Here is a 20332-nt window from a genome sequence, read left to right as displayed (position 1 = left end):
TATAATTTTCAAACAATTCTTTAGCAAATCATTTCATTTATTTTATTTATACAGGGCAATTACACTGAGACTGTGAAGCCTGTTTTTCAGGTACCCCTGATTTCACATATAAAAACACAAACTACGACTGATTACATAGTAACAATAATAACCAATCAATCATAAAAGCCATGTTACATACAGTACAGATATCAATTGCCTCCGGTATTGCCATTCTTAAAGGTCTTGTTCAGTTCTTTGTTACAGCGAAAGGGCGTTCCGTAACTCAGCCCCATAATGTTGTAGACTGCTGCGGTATGAGGTAACTCTAGCTGAAGGACAGTTGAGTGATTAGGATTGCGTCATGTTCTACCTGTACATCTAAAGCACGTCACCGGAACGTAAGCAAGAGCTTGCGTTTAATATCTCGCATATATGTTCATTTAGTTGTGTCCAAAGACATATCTTATGCATCGGCTGTCACGTTGACCAAAGAGAACAAAAGAGATTCGGCAGTTATAATGGGTTTAAATAGCAGGCTAATTGCCGTATACGCATTACGTTCCGACCAGGTGCTTACGTCTCACCTTGATCGACCACACTGGTCTGTCAGGTGAGAACCTGACTAACCAGGAACTTCACAGCGAAACGTGTCGCTTTTCCTGATTTACCGGTATGAAATATGGCACTATTGGTTATCGCGTTTAGTCATTTCTAGAATCCTATTGAGCATGAAGTCTCTAAGAGGAAAATGCCACCTGTTATGTCCATAACCATTCGTATATCATCTCCACAGGCAAAGGAAATGGGGAGGATATGGTTCCTTTTTTTAAAATCTTCATAAAAGTCAAGTACCAATGTACCGATTTTTAGGAAAAAAATATTGATGTTTAGATTTTTGCCCCTTCCCTTGAAACTATATACACCTGGATACACCTGTGCCCCATGGACAATGCATCTTTAATAAGTGCTAGCAGGAGCGTGACGCCACAATTTGAGCAAAAACAATCGTCCTGCGTGATGGAGAAGAACCCCCTCTACCAAAATATCAGGTCAAACTTTTTCTGTTACATAGGTTGAACAAAATCATTTTTTTCAGGCCTTGGCTCCTATACAAATTATTAAAAGGCAGCTACTTCTGAGGCTTCAGCTGACATCACCACAGAACAATGTAGAAACAGCTACAGGTTTAATAGTGGGAGAATATAGTGACGGTGTCGTTTTCCTTACTCGTCACCACCAACTGTCCCCCCGGTCCTACCGCCACGCCGTCTAAGGTAACCGCAGCGGCAGCGACGCGACGAACGTACCGCCCGGCCTGCGTGAACAGCTCCACCGTCCCATCATACCAGTTGGTCACGAGAAGGTTACCCAGTCTGTCTGTACAGATTCCTCCCACCCGCATTGTCTGGTGATCATCGGTTGCATGGCCACCAAAACGGAAGAGGTAATGTCCAGTTGCGTTATAGGCGTACATGCGACTATCTTTCTTGTAGTCAGACACAAACAGATCTCCATCACGCCCCACCGCGACTAGTCCGGGGTACCCCGAGCCCTGCTGCATCCTAAACCTGCGCACAACGGTGCCGTTAAAATAAAGGAGCTTCACTTCCCCATGATCCTCCCAGAGCTCTGTCACCACGACATGGTTACGAGCCGTGTCCGCGGCCATGCCGCAGAACGCATTGCTTGGGAGCGAGGGATGAAGAGTCGTCAGGTGATCTCCCATGCTTGTAAAACGACCAATGAGTGCCCCGGATGAATCGACCTTATCCCCAGCAACCCACAGGTGACCCTCCCCGTCGATGGAGATGTACTCGGGCTCCATCGTCCCGGAGTCTTCCCCCGGCACGATGGTCGGGAAATGGCGGAGGTAAACGCCCGTCATGCTGAAGACTAGAACTCGTCTGTCGAAGGTGTCGGCTACAAATATCTCGTTGCTAGGAGACACGACAACCGCGGCAGGTTCTGCAGGGTCTTCGTCTTCTCCATGAAGATAAATCGTCCTTTGTTTGAGCTCATGATTTTCATTCTCTGAGGACGGTTAAGAAGGAAAAACTTTCAGTAACAGTTTATTGCATACTAATGCCCCATTAGGGCTAAATACAGTGACTTATATACAAAAGAGTAATAGTAAAAACTTTGAAATTTTATGTTTTATATATACCAAAACGTTTAAAGAAAAGTAGTAGAAACTATTTTTTTCTAAACGTTAAATCGCGGGCACGTTCAATCACTTCCAAAATGCCAAAATTGTCAATCTGAAAACATCATTTGAAAGCTGACATCTTCCACCATCTCACTGGCGAGTTTGTTTTGTCAGATTTAGTCGTTAACGCAACTTAGAAAGCGATTTGTCGGGTCATGGCTGATTCGAATCTGAGTTTCAATGCGATCGATTGGTCGGGGTGATTGCGTCCACATAGACAACTAAATAGGTATAAACCAAGCATCACCTTCAGTACTGGTCTGTGGAGATGACGTGTAGTCCACATGCTGGATGACGTCATCTGTGGTTTTACTAGTAAAGCTGGGGTCTGTAAATGTCTGAGTTGGGGAAAGAAAGAACAAGGGAGTCTAAAAAGGAAAACATACTAATAAGAGTCAAAGTTATGCTCTTCCCTATATTTTTCAACATAAATACTGCTGATGTAGTCGGGGAATCAATGAGAATTTTTACCGTTTGTGTGTGACTGTCTTTCTTTGCTGGAAAGACTGTCGCAATGATCAGGGCTGTTAGAACCGCCAGTGCAGCCACTCCCACTGCAGCAGTAAGGACAAGAGCCAGACAGGATCGAGATGCGGCACACCGATGGCCTGTCAATAAAAAGTGGAATAAGAAAGAACAGCCAGATTAACGCCACCAATAAACGTTGTGGATAACATTCCACTCTTCAAGCATTGATGATAGAGGAGTTAGACTTAACAATGCCAAATCATAACCCGAAAACCTAGTTGCCGGAGAAGATGGTACAGGTGCTCAGTGTGTTAAATACCAACTCAAGCTACGTATGAATAGAAACCAGCCTGACACCACTTTGCAGCAGTCACGTCGATTTCTGTATCAAACGTTTGTTAAAGAAACATGTTAGTAGGACCTTAGGTAGTAGTGGTAGGACCTTAGGTAGTAGTGGTAGGACCTTAGGTAGTAGTGGTAGGACCTTAGGTAGTAGTGGTAGGACCTTAAGTAATCGGGCATCACCTTACCTCCTCCTGCCCTTGGTTGTGCAACATTTGGGGCGTACATGGGGTTTGCGCGTAACGCGTTCCCACTGTACATGGGGTTTGGGCGTAACGCGTTCCCACTGTACATGGGGTTGGGAAGTAGTCCGTCCTCCCTGCCGTCCACAGACTCTGCCGAAGACATAGAAAATAGATGCCCAGTCGTTAATCAGCAATGCTACTTTTTGTCGTCGAATCTTTAGCATTGACAAGCTGTATATATCATTAACATGAATCTTGATATAAACTAGAAATAAGCAGATGCAAAGAAATGTCTTCTCTAGTTCTAAAGACACAGAATTTTCAAACAGAGTAAAGGAGACGAACAAGATGTAAAGACTGAGAAAATGGTTTCAACGAACACTTCGGCTAATGATAGAAAACCTGCACTGTCCCACACCTTAGCCTGTAGTTATGAACCAATACCCACCGATGATGCTTCAGTCATATAATATCATCATACAAAAACCTGATAGAAGAAAGTTTGAAGAAGCATATTTCATATCAATGGTGGACAAATTGTGGAACGAGGGATTCTTGGAATTCCCTATAAGTTGTGTGTGAGAGAGTGAGTGAGTGAGTGTGTATGAGACGACGTTAACTTACCGGAACTGGTCTGGGAGTTGTTGACAGAGCTGCCAGTCGGTGTTTGGTTCTCATAATGTCCATCCTGTTGGTCATAAGCCACGGCGTATGGTTGGACGTCATAGACATCGTCTTCTCCGCCGATTGTGTCGCCATCCCTTTTATACGCGACTGCATACGGACGGATACACTCATCATCTTCGGTAACTTCATCCTCTGACTTAGATCTGTGATCAGAGTTTTCGGGACCCTTCAATTGTTTGACGACAGGCTCTGATCGTGTTCCATCCAGGTCGAGGTCTCCTGCTACTCTATCTGCATCATCGTCTGTGACACCTGGCCTGTCCACGTTGGCACCATCTCCACTGCACTGGTAAGTAGTGGCTAATGCTTCTCTACGGCAGGTATCCTTTAGTTGGTATTGTACTACATTATCTGCGTTACAGGCATCAGTGTCATAGAGGCCCTTTGACGGAGTTTCTTCCGTTTCGACGCGTGGATTATCGACATACAGCGCCTGATTCTGTTCAGCTTGGTCGACGTGTGTATCTAAAGTGCACACTGTCGGTAGAGAAGGCCTTTCACCGTAAAGTGCTCGATTCTGTTCAGATTTGCCTATGTTTGCATAGTAAGTGCAGGTAGTCGGTAGCGACGGACGTTCTGTGCCGTTTTGAGGGATGCAGCCAGTCGACGGATCCTGGTCAGAGTATCCAGCTGAAGCGTCGCTATGGTGGGCCTGTAAAAGGTCTTCCGTGTGGCCAGAGGAGATGTCCTTCTGTTCTGCTGGACTGGTCGGGATCCAGTGGAGCTGGGGTTGGATGTCCTGTTGGTCCACAGGCTCTGTTGGAGAGTCGGAAGAGTCACGGACGTGAGGCAGGTCTGCTCGTGTGGCGTCCATGTTGTCGGGTGTTTCATGGCCGGTGCCGCTGGCAGAATCGTCAGCTGACTTGCATTAATTGTTCATTGCATCCAGTAGACATCAGTATACTGTCTACAATATCGTCTTCTATACGATCAGCACTCTACTCTTTTATGCTTTTAAAAATATTTTACGTTGAGAAAGGAGCTGCCAGAAAAGGGGACGACTGTACGAAAGCCAGTCCGACTGTTTTGTGAAATGCTGCTATGCCTCTCAGTATTGGTGGATTGATCAACATGGGTCAGCAGACAATCACTGTGTGCAATTTACAATCGGTTTGGCGTGCTGATGAAATCCTTATTAGTCTGGTTGGTGTTTTGAAACCTTACAGCACAGATTAATGATATCACAAACGAAAAACAATTAATCCACAAAGGTCATGTAATTTCGCCTCATGTTTTGGACATAGATTGTAACTTTAGGTTTGGTGATGTAGTGAAATAATGCATTGCAACTTCTTTTCTGTGTCGTTTTCAGGTGATTTGTGTTTGATTAAGCTTTAATTGTATCATATTCCTTACTAAAGGTTGGTCCTAATGCTATCAGACAGAACTGTCCTCTTTTTGTAAAGCGCCAAAAGAGTACTTCAAAATCGAATCAGATTCATTCGAGCTCACTTCGGCGTTCCTTTTACCTTTCATTCGATTTTTTTATAATTTTTATCAAATGAAATATGGAAGTTGGCTTATTGATATCACAGTTTGTTTAATTTTAAGATTTAGGCATTTTCAGTGATAAATAGCTTACCATTCATCTGAACAACTGTAGCTTTGGATCCTGAACTATGACTAAGAATTAAAGACGAACTGCATATAAACGCGAAATCGGTTTATTGGTGTTTCTACTCTTTTCGACCGTATTACTGACAGGTCCTCTTCCAGGAGAGTAAAATAGTTACAGTTCATAGAAACATAAAGATCAATATTTATAGAAGGATGAGTGGTAGACAGATGGCTACTTCTGCAGATCCGGAGCTAACATAACACTGAACTGACAGAACCATAAATGTTTGCTGGATCAATAGTGTGAGAATACTGTGACGGTACTGTTGTCATCATCAGTCACGACCAGTTGTCCAGCCGGTCCTACCGCCACGCCGTCAGCGCGGAACATGCCGGCAGCGGCGCGGCGAACGTACCGCCCGTCCGCCGTGAACATCTCCACCGTCCCGCCCGGCCCGGTCGACAGGAGAACGTGTCCTGAACTGTCCACACAGATGCCCGTGATTTCTATTGTCTGCCACTCACCAAATTCTTCATCTGTAAAACTGAACAGGTAGTGGCCAGTGCTGTTATAGACAAACACAGGTGTACCTCTCCAGAAGTCGGACACAAACAGGTTTCCCTCCCGCCCAACAGCGACCAGTTCAGGGTACCCGGAGCCCTGCTGCACCCTGAACCAGCGAACTGCAGTGCCGTTGAAATGCAGAACTTTGACTGCCGTGTAGTCGTACCAGAGCTCTGTGACGACGACATGCTCGCGCAGTGCGTCCACGGCGATGCCAAGGAAAGAGTTGTTCTGGAGAACGGGATAAACCGTCGTCAGGTGCTGTCCCGTTTTCGTCAACCGAACGACCAAGCCTGACGACGAGGAGTTGTAGTCTCCATTTAGCCACAGGTGACCCTCCCCGTCGATGGAAATGTCTTTTGGTTCCATCGTCTCGAATTCGTTCTTTGACGTGATGGTCGGAAAATGGCGGAGGTAAACGCCCGCCATGCTGAAGACTTGAACTCGCATGTTGTAGGTGTCAGCTACGAATATCTCGTTGCTAGGAGACACGACCACACCCCCTGGTCCGAAAAGCTGGCCCGGTTCTTCGCCGTCTCCACCGAAGACGATAGCCGTTTGTTTGAGCTCTGTATTTCAGTAAAAAAAAAACAGTAACATCAACGATAATCGAAATTGTATTACTATCGATGTTATAAGATTTTGTTGAGTGTATGGCCAGGCAGGTGCGAATTTCAAATCATGATCTATTCATTCGTGAAATTACAGGGTAAATAAAACATACAAAGACAGTGTATGCATCAACCTTGCTATCTCATTGCTTAAACATTGAGAGTGAGAAGGTTGTGTTCACAAAGACAACTTGAATAGTATTAACGAAGTATCACCTTCAGTACTGGTCTGTGGAGATGACGTGTAGTCCACATGCTGGGTGACGTCATCTGTGGTTTGACCAGTGAAGCTGGGGTCTGTCCATGTCTGAGTTGGGGGAAGAACGAGAGAGTCGGTTAGAATCATCTAAAAAGGAGAACATATCAATAAAAGTCACAGTTATGCTCTCTCCTATATATTTCAACAATATGAATACTGCTGATGTAGTCGGGGAATCAATGAGAATTTTTACCGTTTGCGTGTAACTGTCGTGCTTTGCCGGAAAGACTGTCGCAATGATCAGGGCTGTTAGAACCGTGAGCGCCGCCATTCCCACTGCAGCAGTGATGACAAGAGCCAGACAGGATCGAGATGCGGCACACCGATGGCCTGTCAATAAAAAGGGAATAAGAAAGAACAGCCAGATTAACACCACCACCAAACGTTGTGGATGACATTCCACTCTTCAAGCATTGATGATAGAGGAGTTAGGACATAACAAAAATGCACCATAACCCGAAAACCTAGTTGCCGGAGAAGATAGTACAGGACCTGGTGCTCAGTGTGTTAAATACCAACTGAAGCTACGTATGAATAGAAACCAGCCCGACACCACATCGCAGCAGTCACTTCGATTTCTGTATCAAACGTTTGTTAAAGGAACATGTTAGAAGGACCTTTAGTAGCAGTGGTAGGACTTTAAGTAATCGGACACACCTTACTTTAACAGCTTGTCTTCCTGGCGCTCCTCTATGTATTGTCTTGTTGCGATTTTTGAAATAAAGAAACACCTTACCTCCTCCTGCCTTTGGTTGTGCAACATTTGGGGCGTACATGGGGTTTGGGCGTAACGCGTTCCTGCTGTACATGGGGTTTGGGAGTAACGCGTTGCCACTGTACATGGGGTTGGGAAGCAGTCCATCCGTCCTGCCGTCCACAGACTCTGCTGAAGACACAGGGACAGAAATGCCCAATCGTTAATCAGCAATGCTACTTTTGTGTCGTCGAACCTTTTTACATTTACAAGTTGTATTCATCATTTAGCATAAATCTTGGTAAAGAATGAAAATAAACAGATGCAAAAACATGACTTCCCTAGTTTTACAGACACAGGGTTTTCACACAGAGTGAATGAGACGAACATGATGTAAAGACTGAAGAAATAGTTTCAACGAACACTTCGGTTAATGGTATGTCAGCAGTCGTTAGAAAGTCTTCATGCTTTGTGTGTGACAACATTAACTTACCTGAACAGGTGTTAGGTTGTCCAGGGACGCTATGGGAATTGTTGGCAGAGCGGCCAGCCGGTGTTTGGTTCTCATAATGTCCATCCTGTTGGTCATAAGCCACGGCGTATGGTTGGACGTCATAGACATCGTCTTCTCCGCCGTTTGTTTCGCCATCCCTTTTATACGCGACTGCATACGGACGGATACACTCATCATCTTCGGTAACTTCATCCACTGATTTAAATCTGCGATCAGAGCTTTCGGGATCCTCTGATTTAGATCTGTGATCAGAGCTTTCGGGATCCTCTGATTTAGATCTGTGATCAGAGCTTTCGGGATCCTCTGATTTAGATCTATGATCAGAGCTTTCGGGATCCTTCAATTGTTTGATGACAGGCTCTGATCGTGTTCCATCCCGGCCGAGGTCTCCTGCTCCTGTATTTGTGTCATCGTCTGTGACACCTGGCCTATCCACACTGGCGCCATCGACATCTCCACCGCACTGGTAGGCAGCGGCTAATGCTTCATTACGAGAGGTATCCTCCAGCTGGTATTGCGCTGCGTTATTTGCGTTACAACCTTCGGTATCGTAGATGTCATTTGATGATGGCTCGTCTGCTTCAACATGTGGATTATCACCATACAGTGCCTGATTCTGTTCAGGTTGGTCGGCCTGTGTGTCTAGAGAAGGCTTTTCAACGTAAAGTGCTTGATTCAGTTCAGCTTTGCCGATGTTTGTAAAGGAAGTGCAGATAGTCGGTAGCGATGGGCGTTCTGCACCGTTCTCAGGGCTGCAACCAGTTGACGGATCCTGCTCAGAGTATCCAGCCGAAGCGCCGCTATGGTGGTCCTGCAGCGGGTCTTCCGGGTGGCCAGATGAGATGTCCTTCTGTTCTTCTTGACTGGTCTGAGGCTGGATGTCCTGTTGATCCATAGGCTCTGTTGGAGAGTCACGGATATGAGGCAGGTCTGCTCGTGTGGCGTCCATTTTGACGGGTGTTTGATAACCGGCACTGCTGGCAGAACCGTCAGCTGACTTGACAAGCATCGCATCTACCATAAGTCAGGGCAGTAGCAGTTTCATTTGACACCTCTGCCTTCCTGTGTCATCCTGTGTCTAGGAGGTCCTGACAAGATGAGGAGCACACGAAAGCCAGCTGCACTGTTCTGTGATTTTGTGGTATGGTGCTATGGTTTTCTTGTACTGAGCTCTTTACATAAACATTTGTGCAGACCAGATGGAAACAATTTCGACCGTAGACAATTATTACCCGCAATTTAAAGCCAATTCATCCCACAGAATCGATCCCTTTTAGTCTGGCGAATAGATGAAATCAATTAATTCCCAAGGAAAGGTTCTGTAAATGAAATTGTAATTTTTTCGGGCAATTATTTGTAATTCTAGATTTAGTGATTACATCTGTTGGCGTTACACAGGGATACAAAGAGACTTAGCTGATGTAAACCCGTACCCACGATTTCTGTTATCGTTATGCTCTTGGCAGATTGTGAAGATATTATACTCTTTTGAGCGACCTATTTTCTCAGATTCTGCTGCAAGACCTTCAAATAGACAAGAACCTTTGTCAAATATGTAGAAACTTGAGGAACATATCATGAGACATAAAACTTTGTTTTTGTTATATTGTTACTGTTGTCTAACGAGCCATTATGTTGAACACTACCTTTTGGCTTTACTGGTAAGAGCAGACCATACCCCATTTTCCACACAGTAATGTCCCCTTTAAATCTGCCCTTATTCTCTGTGATGATTATATACCACGTAAACCATATTCTCACTGAGCACATGAACTACAATCAATGTTTGATTTGACTATTGCTCCTCACAGCCAGTGCACTGTTCATGACTACAAGGTAGAAAAACGTTTTTATTCAATATCACCACATTCAATCGACCATATGAGCACCTCTTAGGCTTTGGGGGGTTTGGGGATCCTCCAAAAGCTGCTGGATATAAAATTTCCTTTTCCAGCTGGAGACAACTGGCATCCCAGATCTAATTATCAGGCAGAATTAGGGCCTTTGCTTGTTTTAATGATCATTTTTCTGGCATTAAGCACCGGTTTTTATTTCCTTCGATTGCAAGTGGTGCGTTTTTTCTCACTTAATGCCAGCCTTAAAAAATGCAGCACGCGAAGTAGGTACAAAACACATGAATGAGAAATGCAAACAAAATCAGACCGAAGCCACACATCTGGTCAAAGATTATCCAGTCTTGTTTTTCCCGAGCTCAGATGTAAAGGTGCTGCTGATGTTGCCGTTCTCTACTGCATGGGTGAGAAGGAGCTTGGCAGGAGGATCTTGGACCACTGGTGGACCAGGGTTGGGGCACTCTCTCGGGCTGGGGTAAGGCAGAGGAGAAATGGAAGCCAAAGTACACTTTATTACTGTTTTGGTGTTTCTAGCATTGGGTATTGGGTTTCTTCAAACACACTTAAGATGTATTTTCCTAGCAACATTGCAGTCGTCATTCTGGCAGCTTAATTACTCATGGTACTACCGACTAGTTGTACTTTATATTGCACCTAGGTGACGCTGCAGTAAGTAGAATACGGCCCAAACTGTGAAGAGGGGAGCTTAGTCACATTTGGGTCCGCATTCTTCCCACTACAGCAATGCGTATCCGAATGATGGCAGGTAAATACTTGTTGGTTGTTTTTAAAGAAACTCAAGACCCAGTGATTTATCAACCAGGTGACACTTTCTATGGATGTATCTAGTATTGCACGTGACAGTCCAATCTTCCAAACAGCAGCCTGATCTGTTTGTTTAATAGAAACAATATTCCGAACTCGAATATCCAATATCCTGATTAGTATTATTCTACCACTAAAAATACAATAATTTACACTGAAAAGTGTACTCTTTTAACTTTTCTATAGGACGATATGGACTTACAAACTGCTACAGATATGGACTTACAAGCTGCTACAATGGCGGGGTCCTGTGCAGCTTTGGCCCTTCCCAGCATCCTCTGGTCCAGGTCCTTGTGGTGCCAGAGCATGTAAACTGGTCATGTGACACAAACAGCAAGAATTAGAATATGATAACATTTACCCAACAAGTGTTGGAATATGATAACCATCAAAGAAACTTTGATTTCTATTTTCATATAGCTGCTTTCCTTTGAGGTAAAACTCAACAGTGTCACTGTCCTTCACTGACTATTGTTTATAGCTTTAAAATCAGCTTCAGTCTGCTAACTTAAAGGTAGTTTTTTTTTATTTGAACATCTGACCCCTTCTCTTCAAACATGAAGTAACCATTAATAATATTACTCACTACTACATCACTGGATGTGGTCATGTCCAAGATTGTGCCTTCTTCTCATTTCCGAGTCGACATTCGGAACTGCCATAGGGTGGAACTTCTGTTACAGAGACAGAGTTGGATGATTTAATCGTACTCACCCCTGTTGAGCAGGACGGTAGTATCTAGCCCCACTCACCCCTGTTGAGCTCGCCGAACTCGCTGCTCCACACGCCCAGCAGCTCGGCGTACTTGAAGGCGGCGCGAGCCTGGATGGTCCTCCTGAAGGGCTCCTGCAGGTGCGCCCCTGGTGTCAGCCGGTAGGACCTCAGCTCATACCAACCTGCAGCACACACCGACAATGCCACACTGAAAACTCCGTACCACCCAACCCAACATATAACTCCGTATAACCCGAGGTGCCAGAGTAGGCAGACCGAACGGCGGTGGTTTTCCCGACGGCCGATTCAACCCGCGCGGAAGGGATGGGACCATTTTATCTCATAGCCACCCGAAAAAATACACCCACATATTTAAATATGAAATGCGTCAAAGGTTTTTGAAAATGTGGTGTCCTAAAAGAGAAGAATTTAAGAACAGCGTCCGAATTTGGTATTCGAATTCTTCAATGGAAGCCCGCGTCAAGTGGATTTAGCTCATGTTATACCAGAAAAAAAGGACCGGTCCGGAACACCCATATCGAACGTTATTTGTCTGTTTGTTTGTTTGTTTGAACTTTTGTTTATTCATGATAAGCTGAAATCGGCACGCAGGCCGCTTTTCATTGAGGTCATGAGGGAAGAGGTATTTATTTTTATTTTTTTTATTTATTTCTGTATTCTTTTTCTAGGGTAGCTCCCTCAGTGGCTTCGCACTGATTTTCAGGGAGGCCCTAGATACACGTATACAAACATACAAACAATACACTGATATATACATAACATTTGTGCGTCATAACAAAATCATATCCGTACTCATAGTCCATATCGTGCCAGGTCGTAAGGATTGAAGGTCAGAGGTCACACAATTCTTTTGCACAGAGTTTTGAAAGATTGTGTGGATGAAGTGTTTTTGACATATACCGGTAATGTATTCCAATTTTCTGCCCCCCTGTATGCAAATGTCCGTTTACCCGATTCCAATTTAACCTTTGGCAGACGTAAGGTGAGATTTGAACTGTGACGTGTTGTGTAAGTGTGAGACTCAGACGTTCTGCTAAAGGAGCTTAGGTACTCTGGTAGCAGATTATGCAATGACTTGTGCACAGTTTGCAACAGGTGCATCCTACGACGCGAAGCTAGGTCTTTCCAACCAAAAGCGGAAATGTGTTCGCCGTCGACATGAGATCTAAATGACAGTCCAAGTATCAATCTTACAACACGATTTTGGTACTTTTGTAGCTTATCGGACAAAACTTTCCCACAATTTCCCCACACCACATCACAATAATCAAGTTTTGGCAGAATTAAACAGTTGTACAACATGGCCAGTGTATTTTGTGGCAAAATGGCGACAAGACGTCGGAGAACACCCATCCTTGCAGAGACGGCATTGGTCATTTTCTCCACGTGAAATTGCCATGTCAAGCATGCGTCTAGCCAGACACCCAGATACTTGAAAGAAGGTACAACTTCAATGTAGATTCCAGATAGATATGTAGTTAGTTGTTCCTTTCCTAGTTGCAGCCTTTTAGAAGTGCCAAAGAGCATCGCTTTGCACTTACTGGCGTTCAGGTAAGGGTCAGATACAATATAACTGAGATACACATTCATTATCGAAGCCCAGGTATGACATTAAGTCTTTTTACTTCATTGTAGCACTGAAAACTTACCGAAACATGTTAGATAGTTGTGTTATGACACCCTTATTTTCCACCCACCTCCCGGCGTGTCGGGGTACTTGAGCTGGCTCCACGGCAGGGGCAGCAGCAGCGCGTTGTCCTGGTGCTCCACCGTCGGCAGCAGCTTGTTCAACGTGCTCATCCACCCGGTGTGCGCGGACCGCGTCCTCGCCACGGCCGTCCTGTGGGCAAAGTCGTCTGTTCGGGGACGGGGGCAAGCTAGGGTTAGAACGGGAGCTTCTGTTCGGTGGTAGATAACGTTTAGGCTAATGTTACTGACATGGAAGGAAGTGTAATGAATTTTCGAAAATCTACGGGACTTCCGGATTAAGTGTATTTAAAAATTGAATCCACACTGATTTTCCAATCACTGAATGGAGGTGGGTATGTTTCCTTTAGTTATTTATATATTTTGTCATGTTTGTTCGTTACTTATGATTTCATTATCATTTTCAGTACATACAAGTCAAGTCAAGTCAAAGCCTTTATTTTACTTCGAATGCTTGTTCGGCCATAATATGACCGCTTTTCGACAAGGTCGAAGTGTAGGGAGGACCAGTACACGTTTGTTTATGTTATGTAATTTATGTACCAATTGTCCTATGTTCTCTGGGTCTCCCTACAAATCAACAATAGTGTTAGAACGGGAGGTCACTGAAGTGATAATCTTCCTCTGGTCGTGACAGAGAAGACAGACGGCATGTACGGTATTGACAGGTTCAGTGTGCCCGGGAAACTCCCCTATCTCTTTTCGACAAGCACAATGAATTAACAGTGGACCACGGCTTAACGTCCTGTCCTAAGGATTGCAGCCCTCTCCAGTCGCGTGCATGTCAAGTGATGAAGGGTGACTACGTATTCTACTTTTCGTCGAATTTATGAAAGTCTATGACAAATGGCCAGTTTTCTTTTCTTGGGCTTTAAATCTATGTCATAAAAGCTTGCATATCAAGCTATCACAGTCAACCAATACAATTTTACACTCGCGATCGTTTTAATCGTGGTTCAAACTCCCCATGTTCACCCACCAGAACAAGCCTACTTACCGTACTCCCACAGATGAACGACCTGGTTCAACCCCCCCATGTCCATCCTCCAGAACTGAGCCTACTTACCGTACTCCCACAGATGAACCACCTGGTTCAAACCCCCCTGTCCACCCTCCAGAACTGAGCCTACTTACCGTACTCCCACAGATGAACCACCTGGTTCAACCCCCCCATGTCCACCCTCCAGAACTGTGCCTACTTACCGTACTGCCACATATGAACCACCTGGTTCAAACCCCCCATGTTCACCCTCCAGAACTGAGCCTACTTACCGTACTCCCACAGATGAACCACCTGGTTCAACCCCCCCCCCCCATGTTCAAACTCCAGAACTGAGCCTACTTACCGTACTCCCACAGATGAACCACCTGGTTCAAACCCCCCATGTCCACCCTCCAGAAGCCGACCATCCTGCTCATGTCCATGCGGAGGTGCACCTTCTCCTCCAGGATCTCCATGAACTCCCAGAAGAGTGCGGGTTTGACGTGATAGGTGCGCAGCTCGTACAGCTTGGGCTGCCCGTCCCCGCTGGACCGCAGGGCGGCTGAGCTGCAGAACCCAGACCTGCAGACGGGAAGCGGTCGCTGCAGCTGGGAACAAGGTTTGGGGAAAAGCACGTGAAAAATGAGGCCCCCTTTTAAAAAAAAGATTTCCTTTCGATTTAATGAAAGAAGTCATGTACCAAAAGGATGTTCGTTTAGATACATAATGTGTATATCTTTTATAAACGTTTTATAACATGTATCTACAGCACGACGTAAATAAATCAACAACTAAAGGAAATCACCCAAAGCTGAATGATACAATAAGAACGGAACATATTAATATTATAGTCTTCTAAGCTTAGTTTATTGTACATCTGACAAGAGTTCTGAAAAATTGTCCAGGAAAGCGGTCGTTGGAGCTCGGAACAAGATTTGGGTAATATCAGTTAGAGAAAGTTGGCATCTTACGTTTGAATATGTTGTCTCTTTTTTGTTTGTTTAATGAAACAATTCATGTAGCAAAAACAATGTCATACAACATATTTTCACAGCACAAGTAAAAGAACTGACACAGACACGAGTAATGTACTTACAACACAACACAAAACACAAGAGACCCATTCGTAGATTCGAGTACGCATGTGCAGTGTCAAAGGTGAAGGCCCCTGAGACGTAAACAAAACCCGTCTTGGCGTAAATGTTGTGCAAATCGACACAATGTCGAGGGGAACTGTTAACAAGGCAGGGGCCTTCACCTTTGACACTGCACATGCGTACTTGAATCGACGGATGGGCTTATAGCATGGCAATAGTACACTTGTGTCACCTAGCGACCTTTGAAATCATTGCACATACAAGATGTACTGAGTTTGACATTATTTCTGTCTTTCATATTAAGTATGCCAAAGAAGGCTTTTGAAAAGTTCTATGGCAACCAGGTTTCTTAAGCTTTGCGCAGAGATTGTACATCGTATTTAAAGCACAGAGCAGTAATGCTACAGGTAACGTGACATTGTCTTCTCGACTTACTCGAACACGTTAAACAGCCTCATTACCCTACACATTGGGTACCTGCCTGTGGCACTGGCTGCAAATACACCTGATATTATTATTATTATTATTATTATAAATGGGGGGGGGGGATTTGTCACAGGTCCCTGCCCATTTGACGAGGTCCCCTTTCGGTATAGTTGTGTCAACTGAAGCAAATCTTCTGTTAAGGCCAACACAATTAGTGCAGCAAATAACAGAGTCCCTCCGTCCCTCCACAGAGAAACAACTGAACTGCCCCCCTCCCCCTTCTCAACTTCCGAGTTCTATCATGAGACAGGCTAACGTACTGTTCCCTTACCTGGCCCCTGAGGAACTGCAGTCGAGACGGCACCTGCCTCAGCATTGTGACGCGCATTTCTGGCACGAAAATCGCCCCTTCTAGCAGCCTGGAGAGGCGTTATTTAGAGTTAGACGCTAACGTGTGTGGCTCACCGCAGACGACACAACCGGCTGACCCGCATCTGACCTTCAGCTGCATGTTGTTTCAGTCACGGGGTCATGGTTCGAATAACGCCGCCATCATTTACTGATGGACACCATTTCTGCTTCTTCTCGTCAAACAAATCTTCCAAAACCCTGCCGTGACGGAAATCATCTTTATGTCGAAGCCTGAGAGGGCGTGTCCTCAACACTGCTGCTGATTGGACGCGGCGGGTGTGTGTCCTCGCTTTGATTGGTTGGTGAAGTAAAGGCGGGAAATTTGAATTCTTTTCCGGGCAAGGACAGAGGAACCGTGTCCACATTAACTCATCGTCTAACTCAGGTGATCACAGTGTTTGTAATATTTATTGCACTGCATGATCCTTGCTTCGTTGTCTTTTGACAGGTTTTTCTGTGCCTAAGCTTATACACTTCATGCACACGTCACACACATTTCGGCCTTGACAATCATTTTGCCTTTGCTCACATGGTGATTTTATTTGGTGGTTGTAGGAAATGAAAAATCCTTGCGACACCATATTCACCTCCTGGCGGGTCATTAAACCTTGATTATCATCAGCATTCGACACTTTGAATGCATTTTTGGTGTTTCCCGATTAGCTTATATAAGCTATGCAATGCCCCATCATTACTTTTGCGTGATTATAGAAAGCTTTGACCAGGCATTGTACATGCTGGCTGTTCAGAATCATAGGCTAATTATATGTACTAGCTCTGTTTCATATAGTATCAATTTGTGATAGGATTATATCGCCACATCCCAACTTACATTAGTTTCAAGACCACTTGCTAACACTAACCCTAACCTACTATACATACTAAAATGGTACCTGGAGCTCAACGATTTTTTCCGTTTACGCAACGCCAACAACATACCCTTCGACAGTAAAGATATACGATCACAGCAAACATCTTCCCCACTTAAGAATTTGCTCTCCCGTCTAATTTTGTAATTGAAAGAAAACAAATTTAGCTTCCAACAATGACTGTGGATGAAATATTATCGCCTCTTCAATCACTTGGCTTGTACCTACTCGCTTATATATGTAATACTACATCATTCTAGAGAGCTCCCCACTCCATGACCTCCTGAACCATGCGCAGCAGATCCACGTCTATAGGCAAGGCCATTAAACGTATGAAACGGCTGACTACCCCGTACTGACAGTCGACTTTGAAGTCTTCCTTCAACTGCTCCAGGGTGTAGCTTTGTAGGCCCGAGGTTTCTAGGAGGCACAAAAAGGAAATATATTGATAACATGAAGCTGTTTCGAAGCGATGCTGAGAATGTAATATATATCATTAGGTACTAGCTTGGTCTGTGCTTACAGCTACTTTACAGCATGTGTTTCTTTTGAATATCATGCTAAGTGCTTCCATAAACAAATAAGCGGGGGAAATAAGCGAGCGTTTGTTTCCCACCTTCCTGCCCCAGTGTGTCCATCAGTTGTCGGTGATAGTGGGCCAGGATAGCGTCCCGGTGGTTGTGGAACACGTCCCAACCCGTGGAACAGAGGAACAGGAAGGCCAGGTCATAGGTCGGCGGGAAATACTGAGGCAACTGCCAGTCCACCAGCTTTACCGCCATGGGCACGTCTCCCACGTGCTTTTCAGGTAGACATGAATAAAACAATAGAAAAATGACACAAAACCGTTTAAAGCTGACATATCTTTAGAAAAGAAATGCAAGAAATGAGGGCTGTTATGTTTATGTTAGAAACACACTAAGAACGCATACCTTAAAAAGGATGTTGATGATCCAGCAATCTCCATGGTTAAGCACCTTAAGCCTTGGGCTTTTCTCGGCATCGAGCTGAATATCCTGGGGGTCTAACTTTTCCAGACGAGCTACGAGGTCTTTCTGGTCAGGGAAAGCTGCTGTGAAGGTCTTGACGGCGCTCTGATATAGGGTGGTGGTTACTTCAAGCGGCGACTTTGTAAGAAAACCGTACTTCTCGCGCAGAGGGACACCGGACCGGATCTCCAGCCGGTGTGACAGGCCGTGCAGCTGCGCCAGGGCCCCGACTGTCAGCATCATCTCCTCGCGGCTCAGCAGTTGGAGGTCGCGTTTTATGGAGAACCCCTGAGTTTTCAGGTTCTCCATCACCCTGACGGACACCATGGAGCTTGGGTCGGTGGCGGCGAAGTAGCATTTGGCGAGAAACAAGGATTCAGTCGAGGGCAGGGCGCCTTCGTCTTTACCGTTTGGCTCCGATGTGCGCTTCGCGCTTTTGTCAGACACCGAGAGGAGATCGGGGACGGCATTTGAGTAAAACTCAACTTCATCCCTCTCGCATTTGATCAGACCTTCCTTTGTGAGCGTTTTGATTAGAGCAAAAGGCCGCGTGAAGTCTGACAGTTTAGCGACGAGACTGTAGCGCACAGTTTCACCACCATCCCTGGTCCCACCGGCATCAAACGCGATGACGTCACTCATGAACCCCTCGCCTTGGCTGACAGATCCCTTCACATCGACGTCCGTGATGGTGACGCCAGGGACGTCCCTCTGCAGTACCTGCTGCACCCAGGAGGGGGCGATGTCTTCAGCAGTCTGTGGAATGCCGATCACGTCTGGCGTTGCCATACTCGAAGTCTGTCAAAGAGCTCGGAGAAAGTAATATTAAATGGGGGCAATTATAGAATAGGTTTTGATATAACGAACCTGTAACAAAGGAACAGACGTTTCTCATCCCAACTTCAACATACCGATTCCGAGTAAGGTTTTCCTTTGAAGTAGTGCTCATTTTTCCAGCACATTGGAAAATTCGCGATGATGTCAAACTTGAATGGTGCGATTTCGGTAGAAGTAGGTCAGGCGGAATAATAATACTTAAACGAGGACAGAGTGATACATTTGTCTGTATGGCATTTTGGGGGTCAAACATGAATTTGCTCGCCATGATCTAACTTACTTAGTCAAACATCAGGCAAGATTCTACATGCAGGCTCGGCCTTGAAGATTTGACCCTTATTTACGTCGGGAGCTCCTTGTCACAACAGGGTTTAACGGCTCATTTCCATTCAGGTATTTTGTGTTCAGTTGCTCGCGGAACAATGGCGGACATGACAGTGGCTTGTCAGGTGACCCTGTCATGACACCAGGCCTTGGGCTTTCGTGCATTCCTATCCATGTTGTTACAACACTTATATACAGCCACTGGTGTTTCTTGACAAGTCAGTACATAGGGATTTTTTTTCATTATCTGTCTACGATTAAAATATTTTTTCACTTGTATCATATCATAAGCTGTATTACGAACATTTATGGAAAAGACCAGTCAAAATTCAACTACGACGCGCTTCCTCCAACTACAGCGTAGTTTGACAAGGCATAGCTGTCTCCAAGTACTACGTTGTAATTCGCTCACGTATTTTCCAAACTACGACCTCCTAAACTACGACGTATTCTTAGCCAAACCACAACCTAGCTAGACTACGACATACTTAGTTTTCAGGCAAAATACCTTGCTGGTCTATCACATGTTTACCCCACAAATTACCTCACCTTGCCACGTACAGGTATGTGTCTCCCCCCAAATGCACTACTCTTGGATCAAGATTTCAGTAACTTCCCAGCGCATTGCGATGTATTTAAAAACAGAAAAATCAATTGAGAGTAAGCCTCTGTCAATAGAAAACTTTTCTAGTCGGTTGGCATAAAATCAGGAGACGTCAGTGCATACTTTCTAGCACGAAATGATAACTATGGAACCGTGTTCACTGAACACAGAGGACAGCTTCATTCCTTGAATCTATACAGTAAACATATTCCCACCTGGGAGACAAAATTTGCCACTTAGAGATCTTCACGCTTGCAGTCTGGTCTGCTGGAGAGTCCCCTCTGTCTGAAATGTCGTTCAACGGTCAAAGTTCAACCACTGACGCGGGAAGCAACATGTGAGGTCAATTACTTATGCATGAAACGACAAACTTGTTTATTCTGGGGTGAATTTAAACTATAGTCCTCTACTCTCGGAGACAAAGATACAACGTACAAAGAACAACATTTCATGTCATGCTAATTGTTGACAGAAAAGATAATGACTTTTACATAGGCTTTATCGCGTCTTTACGTTCCCGCGGCGTCGGCAAACTTACAACAAAACTTTGATAAAACAGCTGACTGTACCTTTTACTGTAGGTCGAATATGGCGAGTCGAGAA

At 44.9% G+C, this 20332-nt stretch overlaps 4 protein-coding genes across 4 annotated transcripts; all 4 read right to left on the bottom strand.

The window, feature by feature from the left end:
* Positions 1-869: 869 nt before the first annotated feature.
* On the bottom strand, positions 870-4684 carry LOC136438304 (uncharacterized). The gene is made up of 5 exons (XM_066433065.1): positions 3808-4684; positions 3187-3333; positions 2660-2796; positions 2436-2526; positions 870-2013 (listed from the first exon to the last, which is right to left on the bottom strand). Exons 1-5 carry the CDS (start codon positions 4682-4684, stop codon positions 1169-1171), a joined length of 2097 nt encoding a protein of 698 aa, XP_066289162.1. The 3' UTR covers positions 870-1168.
* A 1038-nt stretch (positions 4685-5722) lies between these two features.
* LOC136438303 (tripartite motif-containing protein 3-like) lies at positions 5723-7288 on the bottom strand. The gene is made up of 3 exons (XM_066433064.1): positions 7056-7288; positions 6820-6910; positions 5723-6561 (listed from the first exon to the last, which is right to left on the bottom strand). The coding sequence occupies exons 1-3, from the start codon at positions 7131-7133 to the stop codon at positions 5723-5725; spliced, it is 1008 nt and encodes a 335-aa protein (XP_066289161.1). The 5' UTR covers positions 7134-7288.
* Positions 7289-9661: 2373 nt separating this feature from the next.
* LOC136438484 (protein NipSnap homolog 3B-like) lies at positions 9662-16321 on the bottom strand. The gene is made up of 6 exons (XM_066433286.1): positions 16027-16321; positions 14537-14780; positions 13181-13339; positions 11501-11644; positions 10975-11061; positions 9662-10393 (listed from the first exon to the last, which is right to left on the bottom strand). The coding sequence occupies exons 1-6, from the start codon at positions 16081-16083 to the stop codon at positions 10317-10319; spliced, it is 768 nt and encodes a 255-aa protein (XP_066289383.1). The 5' UTR covers positions 16084-16321; the 3' UTR covers positions 9662-10316.
* Positions 16322-16612: 291 nt separating this feature from the next.
* On the bottom strand, positions 16613-20045 carry LOC136438660 (uncharacterized). The gene is made up of 4 exons (XM_066433574.1): positions 19945-20045; positions 17908-18762; positions 17592-17775; positions 16613-17395 (listed from the first exon to the last, which is right to left on the bottom strand). The coding sequence occupies exons 2-4, from the start codon at positions 18751-18753 to the stop codon at positions 17232-17234; spliced, it is 1194 nt and encodes a 397-aa protein (XP_066289671.1). The 5' UTR covers positions 18754-18762; positions 19945-20045; the 3' UTR covers positions 16613-17231.
* Positions 20046-20332: the final 287 nt, after the last annotated feature.

Source organism: Branchiostoma lanceolatum, chromosome 7, assembly GCF_035083965.1.
Source record: "Branchiostoma lanceolatum isolate klBraLanc5 chromosome 7, klBraLanc5.hap2, whole genome shotgun sequence".
Lineage (NCBI taxonomy): Eukaryota > Metazoa > Chordata > Leptocardii > Amphioxiformes > Branchiostomatidae > Branchiostoma > Branchiostoma lanceolatum.
The sequence above is the reverse complement of the archived record's forward strand: the minus strand, read 5'-3'. Positions and strand labels throughout refer to the sequence as shown.

Bases quoted from the DNA above. Each gene is read 5' to 3' on its own strand.
- LOC136438304 (XM_066433065.1), bottom strand. From the start codon at position 4,684: ATGGACGCCACACGAGCAGACCTGCCTCACGTCCGTGACTCTTCCGAC. The intron at 3,334-3,807 runs GTAAGTTAACGT...TGTCTTCGGCAG, and splicing joins CAACTCCCAGACCAGTTCCG to AGTCTGTGGACGGCAGGGAG. The intron at 2,527-2,659 runs GTAAAAATTCTC...TCCCCAACTCAG, and splicing joins AAGACAGTCACACACAAACG to ACATTTACAGACCCCAGCTT.
- LOC136438303 (XM_066433064.1), bottom strand. From the start codon at position 7,133: ATGGCGGCGCTCACGGTTCTAACAGCCCTGATCATTGCGACAGTCTTT. The intron at 6,911-7,055 runs GTAAAAATTCTC...CCCCCAACTCAG, and splicing joins ACGACAGTTACACGCAAACG to ACATGGACAGACCCCAGCTT. The intron at 6,562-6,819 runs GTGATACTTCGT...ACTGAAATACAG, and splicing joins TCCACAGACCAGTACTGAAG to AGCTCAAACAAACGGCTATC.
- LOC136438484 (XM_066433286.1), bottom strand. From the start codon at position 16,083: ATGCGCGTCACAATGCTGAGGCAGGTGCCGTCTCGACTGCAGTTCCTC. The intron at 11,645-13,180 runs GTGGGTGGAAAA...TGTGTGCTGCAG, and splicing joins GTACCCCGACACGCCGGGAG to GTTGGTATGAGCTGAGGTCC. The intron at 11,062-11,500 runs GTGAGTGGGGCT...TCACATGACCAG, and splicing joins GTTCGGCGAGCTCAACAGGG to TTTACATGCTCTGGCACCAC.
- LOC136438660 (XM_066433574.1), bottom strand. From the start codon at position 18,753: ATGGCAACGCCAGACGTGATCGGCATTCCACAGACTGCTGAAGACATC. The intron at 17,776-17,907 runs GTATGCGTTCTT...CTACCTGAAAAG, and splicing joins TCATCAACATCCTTTTTAAG to CACGTGGGAGACGTGCCCAT. The intron at 17,396-17,591 runs GTGGGAAACAAA...TGTGCCTCCTAG, and splicing joins GGACACACTGGGGCAGGAAG to AAACCTCGGGCCTACAAAGC.